General features: G+C 44.8%; 1 protein-coding gene across 1 annotated transcript in view; it reads right to left on the bottom strand.

Annotated features, from left to right (window-relative positions):
- Positions 1–4014: 4014 nt before the first annotated feature.
- LOC137379491 (probable N-acetyltransferase 8B) overlaps positions 4015–14942 on the bottom strand; it is a 58372-nt gene continuing 47444 nt past the window's right edge. The window contains exon 2 of the mRNA XM_068050393.1: positions 4015–7994. Coding sequence (XP_067906494.1) covers positions 7239–7961 — 723 coding nt within the window. The 5' untranslated portion in view covers positions 7962–7994 and the 3' untranslated portion in view covers positions 4015–7238. The remainder of the gene's footprint in view (positions 7995–14942) is intronic.

Here is a 14942-nt window from a genome sequence, read left to right as displayed (position 1 = left end):
GGAGAAGTTGTTCAATGTGAGAACAAGTTCAGCCAGGTGGAGGAGGGTGGTGGTGGATGGGGACTGGTTGGGCCTCTGTTCAAGGAAGAAGCAGAGAGCCCTCAAACTGTCCTGGTGGGCGATGGAGGTGTAGAGAGATTGGACGTCCATAGTGAAGAGGAGGCAGTTGGGGCCAGGAAACTGGAAATTGTCAAAATGACGTAGGGCGTCAGAAGAGTCACGATGTAGGTGGGAAGAGACTGGACCAGCGGAGAAAAGATAGAGTCAAGATAGGAAGAAATAAGTTCAGTGGGGCAGGAGCTCGCTGACACAATGTGTCTGCCGGGACAGTTCTGTTTGTGGATTTTGGGAAGGAGGTAGAAGTGGGCTGTCCGGGGTTGTGGGACTATGAGGTTGGAAGCTGTAGAGGGACGATCTCCAGAGGAGATGAGGTCAGTGACGGTCCTGTGGACAGTGGCTTGATGTTCGGTGGTGGGGTCATGGTCCAGAGGGAGGTAGGAAGAAGTGTCTGAGAGTTGTCGCTGAGCCTCTGCAAGGTAGAGGTCGGAACGCCAAACAACAACAGCACCACCCTTGTCTGCAGGTTTAATGACCATGTCGGGGTTAGACCTGAGAGAATGGAGTGCCTCATGTTTAGAGGAGGACAGGTTAGAGTGAGTGAGAGGGGAAGAGAAATTGAGATAACCAATGTCTCGCCGACAGTTTTCAATGAAAAGATCAAGAGCGGGTAAGAGGCCAGGGGGAGGGGTCCAGGTAGAGGGAGAATGCTGGAGGCGGATGAATGGATCTTCTGATCGGGGGAAGGACTCCTGGTCAAAGAAGTAACACAAAGTAGAAGACAACAAAAAGCTGCTCCTATTAGTTAATAGTACAAGGACTAGGGGACACAGATTTAAGGTTTTGGGCAAGAGATGCAGGGGACGGGGGGCGGGGGGGTTGTGAGGAAGAACTCTTTTTGACAGTGAGTGGTCATGACCTGGAACTTGCTGCCTACAAGGATCGTGGAAGTGGAGACGATGAATGATTTCAACGGGAAGTAAACTTGCAGAGAAATGCAGATAGAAAGGGGAAATGGGACTGATTGTACAGGGAGCTGGCATGTACTCAATGGGCTGAATGGCCTCCTTCTGTGCCATAATGACCCCCACCCTTCGGACTGGAGTTTAAGAGCCTGCTGCCGCTCTCGGCTGCGGGCTTAGAAAATGGTGGCCTGCAAGAGCAGGCCGCATGCCACAGAGTCGCTGAGATCTCCCCCGCGGAGGCTCATTTTAATAGCTGGAGCGGCCTGCACTCCCAAAACTGTGGAGGGGGTGGGCTGTCTGACGCTGGCAATGGAGTCAGCTGCCTGTGTGCAGGCGCCATTTTTAAAGGGCAGCCAGCATTGCTGGAATACTTAAATTTCTAAAGATACACCCTGCCAAAATTTATGTGAGGGAACCGTGGTTGACAAGAGAGGTTGAGAGTCATGTTAGGAAGAAGAAGGATGCGTATATAAAGTTGAGGAAAAAGGGCACAGGCATAGCTCTGGAGGGATACAAGATGGCCAGGAAGGATCTGAAGAAAGGGATTAGGAGAGCTAAGAGAGGGCATGAAAAATGCTTGGCGGGTAGGATAAAAGAAAACCCCAAGGCCTTTTACGCGTATGTCAGAAATATGAGGATGACTAGGGGGACCGTAGGTCCGGTCAAGGACAATAGCGGGAGACTGTGTGTTGAGCCGGAAGAGATAAGTGAGGTTTTGAATGAGTACTTCTCTTCGGTATTTACGAATGAGAAGGGGTGTATTACTGAAGAGGACGGTGGGAAGCAGACTGGTAAGCTCGAGGAAGTGCTCGTTAGGAGGGAAGATGTGTTGGGGTTTTTGAATAACTTGAAGATAGACAAGTCTCCCGGGCCTGACGGGGTATATCCAAGGATGTTATGGGAAGCAAGGGATGAAATTGCAGAGCCGCTGGCAATGATCTTTTCATCTTCTCTGCTGACGGGGGTGGTACCAGGTGATTGGAGGGTGGCAAATGTTGTGCCCCTGTTCAAGAAAGGGAATAGGAACAACCCTGGGAATTACAGGCCAGTTAGTCTTACTTCAGTGGTAGGCAAGTTGATGGAAAAGGTGCTGAGGGATAGGATTTCTGAGCATCTGGAAAGACACTGCTTGATTCGGGACAGTCAGCACGGTTTTGTGAGGGGTAGGTCTTGCCTCACAAGCCTGATTGAATTCTTTGAGCAGGTGACCAAGCAAGTGGATGAGGGTAAACCAGTGGATGTGGTGTACATGGATTTTAGTAAGGCATTTGATAAGGTCCCCCATGGTAGACTTATGGAGAAAGTCAGGAGGCATGGGATAGTGGGGAATGTGGCCAATTGGATTAAGAATTGGCTAACTGATAGAAGGCAGAGAGTGGTCTTAGATGGTAAATACTCAGCCTGGAGCCCAGTTACCAGTGGCGTGCCGCAGGGATCAGTTCTGGGTCCTCTCCTGTTTGTGATTTTTATTAACGACTTGGATGAGGAAGTCGAAGGGTGGGTCAGTAAATTTGCAGATGATACAAAGGTTGGTGGAGTTGTGGATACCGAGGAGGGCTATTGTCGTCTGCAAAGGGACTTGGATAGGTTGCAGTGCTGGGCTGAAAAGTGGCAGATGGAGTTTAACCCTGAAAAGTGTGAGGTCGTCCATTTTGGAAGGACAAACATGAATGCAAAATACTGGGTTAACGGTAGGGTTCTTGGGCATGTGGAGGAGCAGAGAGACCTTGGGGTCTATGTGCATAGATCATTGAAAGTTGCAACTCAAGTGGATAGGGCTGTGAAGAAGGCATATGGGGTGTTAGCGTTCATTAGCAGAGGGATTGAATTTAAGAGCCGTGAGGTGATGATGCAGCTGTACAGGACCTTGGTAAGGCCTCATTTGGAGTACTGTGTGCAGTTCTGGTCGCCTCATTTTAGGAAGGATGTGGAAGCCTTGGAGAGGGTGCAGAGGAGATTTACCAGGATGTTGCCTGGAATGGAGAATAAGTCTTACGAGGAAAGGCTGAACATTCTAGGCCTCTTCTCATTAGAAAGGAGAAGGATGAGGGGTGACATGATAGAGGTTTATAAGATGATCAGGGGAATAGATAGGGTAGACAGTCAGAAACTTTTTCCCCGGGTGGAGCAAAGCGTTACAAGGGGTCATAAATTTAAGGTGAAGGGTGGGAGATATAAGGGGGATGTCAGGGGAAGGTTCTTTACCCAGAGAGTGGTCGAGGCATGGAATGCCTTGCCCGGGGAAGTTGTTGAGTCAGAAACTTTAGGGACTTTCAAAAGGCTTTTGGATAGGTATATGGATAAAGGAGAATGATGGGGTATAGATTAAATTGTCCTTGACAGAGGACAAAGGATCGGCACAACATCGTGGGCCGAAGGGCCTGTTCTGTGCTGTATTTTTCTATGTTCTATCAAATAAATTCAAATGCCCCTTTCCCATCCCCCAATAACAATTACATTAACTATTTGCACCCCCCCAAAACACTTACCTTTTAAATCTGACCTTCCCCACCCCCTTCAAGACTGCACAAAGTTTAAAGTTCATCCCTTCCCACCATCCCCTACGCTCACTGGGCTCAAATTCATATTTCCACTGCCGTAATCGGCAGCGGATGAAAATAATGGCGGTCCGCCTGTGCGGACCACACGTTGCAGAGCCACCGTAATATACAGCGCGGCAGCTCATTTAAATGGCCGGGGCGGATCACCCAACCCGATAACGTGGAGGGGGTGTCCGTCCCCGGCAATGGCATCAGCAGCCTTTGTGCAGGCACTGACGCCATTTTTAAAGGGCTTCGAGCCCTTCCATTCAATATAAATATTTAAAGAGGTTTCAAAAAATTTGATAAACATTTAATTTGCCTCTCTCCCACCACCCCCACCCCCCAGAAACCATGCAATTAATTTCTTGTCCTCTCCTCCCCCAAAATACTTCCCTTGTGCACCCGACCTCCTCCCCACCAGTACATAAGCAAGAAGTCACTTGCGGGAGTGGCGTACAGGCCACCTAACATTAACCACACTGTAGGACGGGGCATAAAGGAAGAAATAATGGCAGCTTGTCAGAAAGGTAATAGCGATAATTATGGGGGATTTTAACCTACATATAGACTGGAAAAATCAGATGGGCAGAGGTAGCCGAGATGAGGAATACATAGAATGTTTTTGGGATAATTTCTTGGAACAATATGTTCTGGAGCCAGAGAGCAAGCTATACTAGACCTGGTACTGTGCAACGAGATAGGAATAATTAATGACCTCATAGTTAAGGCATCCCTAGGTAGCAGCAATAATATGATTGAATTTTACATTCAGTTTGAGGGAGAGAAGAGCGGATCCAAGACTAGTATTTTAAACTTAAATAATGGCAGTTATGAGGGCATGAAAGCAGAGCTAGCTAAAGTGAACTGGCAAATCAGGTTAAGGGATAGGTCAGGAGAGATGCAGTGGCAGACATTTAAGGGGATATTTCAGAATACACAGAAGAGATACATTTCAACGAGAAAGAAAAATTTCAAGGGTGGGACCCTCTAACCGTGGTTAACTAAAACAATTAAAGATAGTATCAAAGTTAAAGAAAAAGCCTATAATTGTGCAAAGATGGGAGGCAGATCAAAAGATTGGACAGAATATAAAAAACAGCAAAGAAGGACTAAAAGATTGATAAGGAAGGTAAAATTAGAGTACAAGAGAAAGCTAGCTAGAAGTATAAAGACAGATGGTAAGAGTTTCTATAGATATTTTAAAAAGAGAGTTAACAAAGTGAGCGTTGGACCTATAAAAGGTGAGTCTGGGGAATTAATAATGGACACTAAGAAGATGGCAGATGAATTGAACAGATATTTTGCATCGGTCTTCACTATTGAGGATACAAGTAACATCTCAGCATTAGCTGTAATTCAGGAAATGGAAGGGAGGGAGGAACTCAAGAAAATTACAATCACCAGGGAAGTGGTACTGAACAAATTGTTGGAGCTATGGGCTGGCAAGTTGCCAGTCCTGATAGACTTCATCCTAGGGTGTTAAACGAAGTGGCTAGTGAGATAGTTTTAATTTTCCAAAATTCCCTAGATTCGGGGAAGGTTCCGTTAAATTGGAAAATAGCAAATGTAACTCCTTTATTAAAAAAGGGAGGGAGACAGAAAGCAGGAAATTACAGACCAGTTAGCTTAACATCTGTCTTAGGGAAAATGTTAGAAGCTATTATTAAAGATGTTATAGCAGAGCATTTAGAAAAATTCAAGATAATCAGGCAGCGTCAACATGGTTTTGTGAAAGGGAAGTCATGGTTAGCCAATTTATTGGAGTTCTTTGAGGGAGTTACATGTGCTGTGGATAAAGGGGAACTGTTGGATGTATTGTACTTAGATTTCCAGAAGGCATTTGATAAGGTGCCACATCAAAGGTTATGGCAGAAAATAAAAGCTCATGGTGTAGTGGGTAACATATTGACATGGATAGAAGATTCGCTAGCTAACAGGAAACAGAGATTAGGGATAAATGGGTCATTTTCTGGTTGGCAAGATGTAACGAGTGATGTGCCACAGGGATCTGTGCTGGGCCCTCAACTTTTTACAATTTATATAAATGACTTAGATGAAGGGACCAAAGGTATGGTTGCTAAATTTGCTGATGACACAAAGATAGGTAGGAAAGTAACTTGTGAAGAGGACATAAGGAGGCTACAAAGGGATATAGATAGGTTAAGTAGTGGGCAAAGACCTGGCAAATGGAGTATAATGTGGGAAAGTGTGAAATTGTCCACTTTGGTAGGAAGAATAACAAAGAAGCATATTATTTAAATGGTGAGAGATTGAAGAGCTCTGAGATGCAGAGGGATCTGGATGTCCTAGTGCATGAATCGCAAAAGATTAGTATGCAGGTACAGCACATAATTAGGAAAGCTAATAGAATGTTATCATTTATTGCGAGGGGAATTGCACACAAAAGTAGGGAGGTTATGCTTCAGCTATACAGGGCATTGATGAGACCACATCTGCAGTAATGTGTACAGTACTGGTCCCTTATTTAATGAAGGATATAAATGCATTGGAGGCAGTACAGAGAAGGTTTACTGGATTAATACCTGGAATGGGTGGGCTGTCTTATGAGGAAAGATTGGACAGGCTAGGCTTGTATCCGCTGTAATTTAGAAGAGTAAGAGGCAACTTGATTGAAACATATAAGATCCTGTGTGGTCTTGACAGGGTGGATGTGGAAAGGATGGTTCTCCTTGTGAGAGAATCTAGAACTGTTTAAAAATAAGGGGTCGCACATTTAAGACAGAGAAGAGGAGAAATTTTTTCTCTCAGAGGGTCATGAGTCTTTGGAATTCTCCCTCAAAAGGCAGCGAAAGCAGAGTCTTTAAATATTTTTAAGGCACAGGTAGATAGATTCTTGATAAGCATGGGGGTGGAAGGTTATCGGGGGTAGGTGGAAATGTGGAGTAATCAGTTCAGCCATGAACATATTGAATGGTGGAGCAGGCTCGTGGGGTCAAGCAGCCTACTCCTACTCCTAATTCGTATTTTCGTATGTAACGCCTTCCCACCATTCCCTCAACCAATAGTGTTTGGTCTTGCCATTTCTCCCCCCGCCCTTAAAACTTCAATCCTACCCCCTCCCCATCAGTCTTCCGCCTCGGATCTCCAAATGCAAATCCGAAGGCGCAGGATTCTGGCCACCAGCTGGAATATTGGCGTGGGATGGCTGAGTGGAAAGGCAAACTATTTTACTTTTATTAGCAATTATTTAAATATATTAATTTGTTTTTTTTCACTGAACGGCGTGGAGCCTGGCTTCGCCGCCGCTGCTGCTAAAATGGGACAGGGCCTTCCTGGCAGAGGCCCGTGGCTGGCCTTTCCCGGAAGTATTTTCCGCGCCGCGATCCCCCATGTTGTTGGGGGGGGTTGCGGGGGGCTGGTAAAATTCAGCATATCAAGTCTGCAGACGCCTTCCCCAACTTATCCAGTCTACAGCCCCTCCCCCATTCTTGTTCCCCTTACAGACTACTCCCCGCACCCATCTTCTTGCTACAGACCTCTCCGTCACCCATGCTCTCCCTATTGATTCCTTTTCCAGGTCTCCTGCTGTCACAACTGTCTCCAAAAGGACACAGGAGACATTGGAACAAGACTGGCTGAGGGGCAACACTAATCTCCCACATGCTGAGGTTTGTTGTGGGGAGGGGTAGATGTCAGTTCGACAGGATGCCAATTATAGATTCTTCGTCAATTTACAAATCAGGATTTTGGATAACAAGCTCAGAATCACAGGAGCCTTTACAGGACGATAGAAACTTTGAACCTGGAAGCCCATCTTCTGGTACATGTGAATGGCTGGCTCCTGGATGTTGGTGGTCTCGAGGAAGCAGATATGATAACCTTGATCCTTGGCAAAATCCAGGACCTTCTGCGTCAGCCTCCTCCCTAGTCCCTGCCGGCGGCAACGTTGCTCTACGAAAAGTCGGAGAAGCTGGCAGGATGACGGATCCCTGGGTTCCGTCTTCATACCCACTGTGCCCACCACTTGCCTGCTCCCCTCCTCCTCCACTGCTACCCAGAAACCAGCCCCAGGTGGTTTCAGGTAGTGCCCCTCGATATCCGCCATGTCTGTTTTCATTCTCTCCCTGAGGTAGCTGGCAAAAAACTGCCTGCATGCCAGATATACAAGAGCCAGCAGCACAAGGCACATCAGACTGGTGCATGCCATCGATGCAGTAACAGCGTAAACTATCCCACTGCTGGCCAAAAGCAGACACACAATCGATGGCGAATGCACGGCTTGTTTGAACGCCACCATCACGAGCTCCATTGTTCCGCCAGCAACGATTCTCCTGACATCCCAGAAATCCCCTGGTTGGTACGTACGGACGGTGAAACCAGGTGCACGAGCAATCCTGCTTGGCCGCTCTTCGCCAATTGTCCTAAGCTTGGTCATTTTGATCGAAAGTAGAATCTTTGAACCATGGGCCTGAGAAAGAAAGCATAGCGAGAGGTGGGGTCAAGAGTCAGTATGGAGAGGGGCGGGGGGGGGGGGGGGGGTTGGTGGAAGCAGAGGTCCAGGGAACAAGGACACAAAAGTCTGAGAACAAACTAATCATTAGCAACTTAAACTGGATGACATCCTACCCAACAGGTCTGTGCCAGTGTTTTACACAAACTAGTGTTGTGTTTCCTGGAATTTAAAAGGTTATTTTAATCAAATTTTTCAAGATATTAGGGGAACAGATAGGGTAGATTGAAATAAACTATTTCTGCTGGTTTGGGAGTCTAGAAATTTCAGGAGTTAAATGAGGAAACACTTCCACACACCAAAGGGTAATTGAAGTTTGGAACTCTTTCACAAATGGCAATTGATGCTAGATCAGTTGTTGGTTGTAAAACTGACATGGATAGATTTTTGTTAACCAAAAATATAAAAGGATACAGGGCGAGGTCGCAGAACAGCCATGATATGGAATGGTGGAACAAGTTCGAGGGGCTAAACACCCTATTCCTGTGTCTCTATGAGAGGAGCGGTGAGAAGTGGCCATAAAACATGAGAGGAGCAGCCATAAAATGCAATTGGAACGGTAAGGAGTGGCCTCTCTGATGAAGAATTTGAAAACAAATTCTAAATCTGAAAAAGTGATGTCAGAGGGGTGATGAAGTCTGAAGAATTACAGCTAAGTGATTAATTTATTTTATAACTAAGCCAATCAGATCGAGGGGAAAAAAAATTAAATTAACTAAATAGAGGAATCAATGTTAGAGTTCTGAAGGTTCATTAAATTTAAAATGACATATATAAACAAGTAGGAGTTAAGTAAATAATAAAACAACGGCACTAATAAACAAAAACAAAAGAACAGAACAGAGCAGTTTAAAAAGAGCCCTAATTTTAATTTAAATTAATTAAATAAATTAAACATGGTTATAAAGGCAGTGCCACCACTGCAGCACATGGGAGTTTGTGCAGTGCATCATGAACGAGCCCGAACAATGGTGACAGTATGTGTCTGAATCTTGAGGAACTTCAGCTTAAAGTTGCTGAGCCGGAGTTTGAGGTGTAGTCATTGTGCGTCATCAGGGAGAGGGAGAGTTACCTGGACACTTTGATCCAGGAGGCAATAACACCCCTTAGGTTAGGAAGTGGTACAGGACTGATTAGTGGTTAGGGACTAGGGGATGAGATTGTAAATCAGGCAGGTACGGGATTTTGGGTGCAGAGACTCAGCCTTTGCCCTTATCCAACAAGCATGAGGCTCTTGCAGCCTGTGTGGATGAACAAACTGATAATGACACCATGGTACAGGTGTAATGAGTTCTTTATGTTGTTTGATGCAACATAAATGAGATGTGTGGAGTCCAATTAGTTGAAGATCTCAAACAAGTTTATTACAGATAAATACTATACAGTACAGAGCTAACTATTTACAGAACTTTACTCTATGTGTGACAGTTGCAGTGTGACTTGCTTTGAGTCACATGATTATATCCTGATACTTGGATGATTAGCATACTAAGATCTTAAAGAGACATCATTCTTAAAGGCGATCTCACTACATCTCCTTTCTTTCCAAAGATGAGTCTCATATGCTACAATTAAAAAACACATAACATTAGATACCAAAACTAGTTATATGGGATATAGATTATAAAATTTACAAGAATAGAAGCTGAAGAGCCCATATATCATTTCAGTGGTGTGTTGGAAAATTTAAGTCTCATCTGTTGCTGTTTTTTTCTGAAGTTTCTCCCTCTCTGCATTCAGCCTACTAATATACTCTGCTGCTTTTTTTCAAGACGGCCACTTTTGAGGCCTAGTCATTCTTGGAAAGTTCCGGCAACTCATCTCAAAGAACCAACAGACAATGCTTCAACTCATTCATCCTCTGCTTCTTCAGGACATTGCATGTCCTTCACTTCTCCTCATCCTCCGTGTCTGAAGGCTTGGGACTCAAGGTCAAGGACTTGTTCGGGCAGGAGTACTTGGCCTCAGGGTGGTACCTGTCTGGTCTGGCTCTGCTTGTTGTGGTGCTGGCAGTTCTCTAGAAAGCAGAAGTGAAGGCACGGCATAGTTGTGCTGTTGTTGGATTTCCAGACTGTACCGTTTGATAATGGCCAGAGTCTACGAGCGGGTTTCGGTCCTTGCAGATTTCCCATTGGCAATGCTCTCGTGGATAGTTATAATATTGAGGTCCTTGCAGGTTGGTAGTTCTGCCACTGCTGGTCTGCTTTCCATGCCGACTTGCCATAGCTGCATTGCACTGACAGTATGCCACTGCAAGGAATGGGTGACCTGTTGTATGCAGATAACTTGGCAGTTGTTGGTTATATCACTGGTACAGATGTAATGAGTTCTTTATGTTGTTTGATGCACCACAGAGGCGGTGGCTGCTGCTAGTACCGGAGACGAGGGACCCAGGCAACAGGTGAGTCAGCGTGGGAGGGGTTTTGCGTAGTGTGAGTCAGCGGGGGTGTACATTGTGGCTCTCAGTGGGCGCCCCCCCACTTCCGGATGCCAAGTCCTTTGATCAGACACCAAGTGCCTTTTATTGAGAGACCGCCCACACGCCACCCACCCCCCACCCACAACGTCCAGGAGCCAGTAAGCAACTTACACAAATCAGGATGTAGAATCGGTTTGGGTGGAGATGAGGAATAGTAGGGGAAAGAAGTCGCTAGTGGGAGTGGGCTACAGGCCCCCTAACGGTAACCACAATGTAGGACTAAGTAGACAAGAAGAAATATTGGGTGTTTGTGATAAAGGAACGGCAATATAAACTGGAAAAATCAGATTGGCAAAAGTAGGCTGGATGAGGAGTTCTTAGAATGCTTTCGAGATAGTTTCTTAGAGCAGCATGTTCTGGAACCAACCAGAGAGCAGGTTATAGTAGACTTGGTTTTGTGTACATATGAACATACAAATTAGGAGCAGGAGTAGGCCACTCGCCCCTTCGAGCCTGCTCCGGCATTCAATAAGTTCATGGCTGAACTGATTACTCCACATTTCCACCTACCCCTGATAACCTTCCACCCCCTTGCTTATCAAGAATCTATCTACCTCTGCCTTAAAAGACTCGGCTTTCACCGCCTTTTGAGGAAGAGAGTTCCAAAGACTCACGACCCTCAGAGAAAACATTTCTTTTCATCTGTCTTAAACGGGCAACCCCTTATTTTTAAATAGTAACCCCTAGTTCTAGAATCTCCCACAAGGGGAAACATCCTTTCCAAATTCACCCTGTCAAGACCCCTGAAGATCTTAAATAAAAACAAGAAATGCTGGAAATACTCAGCAGGTCTGGCAGCATCTCTGGAGAGAGAAGCAGGGTTAACGTTTCAGGTCAATGACCCTTCAAAAGAACTGGTAAATATTAGAAATGTAACAGGTTTTAAGCAAATAAAGCATGGTTGGGGTAAGAGATAACCAAAGAGAAGGTGTTGATAGGACAAGGTCACAGAGAATAACAGGATCTGATATGTTTCAATCAAGTCGCCTCTTACTTCTTTAAATTCCAGCGGATACAAGCCTAGCCTGTCCAACCTTCCCTCACAAGACAGCCCACCCATTCCAGGTATTAGTCCAGTAAACCTTCTCTGTACTGCCTCCAGCGCAGGATTAATTAATGAACTCAGAGTAAAGGCACCTCCAGGTAGCAGCAACCACAATATGATTGAATTTTACATCCAGTTTGAAAGACAGAAGAGTGAGTCTAAGACTAGTATTTTAAACTTAAATAAGGGCAACTATGTGGGCATGAAAACTGAGCTAGCTGAAGTGAACTGGGTTACTAGGCGAGGAGAAGCAGTGGCAGACATTTAAGGGGATATTTCAGAATACTCAGCATAAGTATATTCCCACTATAAAGAAAAATCCTAAGGGGAGGACCCATCATCCGTGGTTAACTAAAGGAAAAAGCATATAATTGCGCAAAAATGAGTGAAAGGTCAGAATATAAAGAACAGCAGAGAATGAATAAAACGTTAATCAGGAGAAAGAACTTAGGGTATGAGAGGAAGCTAGTTATAAATTTAAAAATGGACAGCAAGAGTTTCTACAGGTATTTAAAAAGGAAAAGAGTAAGTAAAGTGAGTGTTGTTCCTCTAGAGAGTGAGAATGGAGAGTTAATAGTAGATAATAAGGAAATGGTGATAGAATAAACAAATATTTTGCTTTTGTCTTCACTATACAGGATACAAAAAAAATTCCAGTAACAGCTATAAATCAGGAGGTGGAAGGAAGAGAGGAACTTGGTGAAATTACAACCATTAGGGAAGCGGTACTGAGCAAAAGTATGGAGCTGGGGGCTGACAAGACCCTGTGTCCTGATGAATTTCATCCTAGGGTCTTAAAAGAGGTGGCTAATGAGGTAGTAGATGAGTTGGTGTTAATTTTTCAAAAGTTGCTAGATCCTGGAAAGGTTCCATCAGAGTGGAAAGTAGCAAAAATAACTCCTCTATTCAAGAAAAGTGGGGGGGGGGGGGGGGGGGGTGGAGGCAGAAAACAGGTAACTATAGGCCAATTAGCTTGACGTCTGTCATGGGGAAGGTGTTAGAATCGATGATTAAGGAGGCTGTAGCTGGGCACTTAGAAAAACTCAAGGTAAATCGGGAATAGTCAGGATGGTTTTGTGAAAGGGAAATCATGTTTGACCAATTTATTGGAGTTCTTTGAAGGAGTAACATGCGCCATGGATAAAGGGGAGCCTGTTGACATACTGTACTTAGATTTCCAGAAGACATTTGACAAGGTGCCACATAAAAGGTTATTGCACAAAGTAGGAGCTCATGCTGTAGGGGGTAACATATTAGTATTAGTAGAAGATTGGCTGGCTGGCAGAAAACAGAGTATGCATCAATGGGTCATTTTCTGATTGGCAGGATGTGACGAGCAGAGTTCTGTAGGGGCCTCAATTTTTTACAATTTATATCAATGACTTAGATGAGGGGATCGATGCCATGGTAACTAAATTTGCAGATGACACAAAGATAGGTGTGAACATATGTTGCGAAGAGGACACAAGGAGGTTGCAGACTGATATAGATAGGTTGAGTGAGTGGGCAAAAATCTCTCAGATGGAATATAATGTGGGAAAATGTGAAGTTGTTCACTTTGGCAGGAAGAATAAAAGAAGCAGAGTATTACTTAAACAGAGAATGACTACAAAATTCCAGGGTGCAGAGGAATCTAGGTGTTCTAGTGCACGGGTCACAAAAGGTTAGTATGCAGGTACCGCAAGTAATAAAGAAGGCTAATGGGATGCTATCCTTTATTACAAGAGGAATTGAAAATAAAAGTAAGGATGTTATGCTTCAGTTATACTGGGCATTAGCGAGACCACATCTCGAATACTGTGTGCAGTTTTGGTTTCCTTATTTAAGGAAGGATGGAAATGCATTAGAGGCAGTTTAGAGGTTTACTAGATTGGTACCTGGAATGAGCCGGTATTTTATGAGGAAAGGTTGGACAGACTGGGATTATTTTCACTGGAGTTTAGAAGAGTGAGGGAGACTTGATTGAAGTATATAAGATCCTGAACGGTCTTGACAAGCTGGATGTGGAAAGGATGTTTCCTCTTGTGGGGGGCACTGTTTTAAAATTAGGGGTCACCCTTTTAGGACAGAGATGAGGAGAAATATTTTCTCTCGGAAGGTTTTGCGACTTTGGAACTCCCTGCTTCAGAACATGGTGGAGGTTGGGGTGGGGGGGGACACTGAATATTTTTAAGGCAGAGGTAGATAGATTCTTGTTAGGCAAGGGAATCAAACGTTATGGGGGTAGATTAGAGTGTGGAATTTGAGACACAAACTGATCAGCCATGATCTCAGACAGCGGGAAACAGCGACAGCAGAGCCGGAGCATAAAGAGACCGGGAGAGAGAGTGTTCACTCAGACAACGGGAAACAGCGAGAGCGGAACCGGAGCATAAAGAGACCGGGAGAGAGAGAGAGAGAGTTCACTCAGACAACGGGAAACAGCGAGAGCGGAACCGGAGCATAAAGAGACCGGGAGAGAGAGAGTTCACTCAGACAACGGGAAACAGCGAGAGCGGAACCGGAGCATAAAGAGACCGGGACAGAGCGAGAGAGAGTTCACTCAGACAGCAGGAAACAGCGAGAGCGGAACCGGAGCATAAAGAGACCGGGAGAGAGTTCACTCAGACAACGGGAAACAGCGAGAGCGGAACCGGAGCATAAAGAGACCGGGAGAGAGAGAGTTCAGACAGTGCCGGAGGTTTGAAAAATAGGCAACAGTGACATCACAGGAAAGCCGCAAGGTGATTGATTGGTGAGTAACTGCTGTTAGGGAATAACTCTAAATAGCTCGGTAAGTAACTAAAGTAAAGAGAAAGGTCCACAGTTCTTTTTTAATATAGTAGGTAGTTTTTTTTTTTTGGGGGGGGGGGGAAATCAAGGTTCTTGGTGTAAATAATATAATTTTTGGGTAATTTAAGGGAGTAAAAACAGAGTGAAAAAAAGTGACATCACAGGAAAACTGCAAGTTCATTGGTTGGTAAGTAACTTAATTTGAATTACCTATTCTAAATTGATTTCAGATTAAAGGTGAATAGGAGAAATATTTTACAGATTAAAAACTAAAGACCAGTCGGAAATTTAAAAAACAAATTAAAATCTAATTAAATAAAATAGAGATGCAGGGCCAGGCGATGTGTTGTACCTGCATGATGTGGGAGCTGGTGGACCCCATTGGGGTTCCTAGTGAACACATCTGTAGTAAGTGTCGGCTGCTCGAGGAACTCCGGATCAGAGTTGATGAGCTGGAGTCTGAGCATCGGACACTGCGACACATCAGGGAGGGGGGAAGTGTTACCTGGACGCTGTGTTTCAGGAGGCAGTCACACCCCTTAGATTAACTACCTTGAATTCGGCCAGTGGTCAGGGTCAGGAGGGTGTGACTATGAATGAGGCAGGTAGA

The sequence above is a fragment of the Heterodontus francisci genome, chromosome 18 (genome assembly GCF_036365525.1).
Source record: "Heterodontus francisci isolate sHetFra1 chromosome 18, sHetFra1.hap1, whole genome shotgun sequence".
NCBI classification, from domain to species: domain Eukaryota; kingdom Metazoa; phylum Chordata; class Chondrichthyes; order Heterodontiformes; family Heterodontidae; genus Heterodontus; species Heterodontus francisci.
The sequence above is the reverse complement of the archived record's forward strand: the minus strand, read 5'-3'. Positions and strand labels throughout refer to the sequence as shown.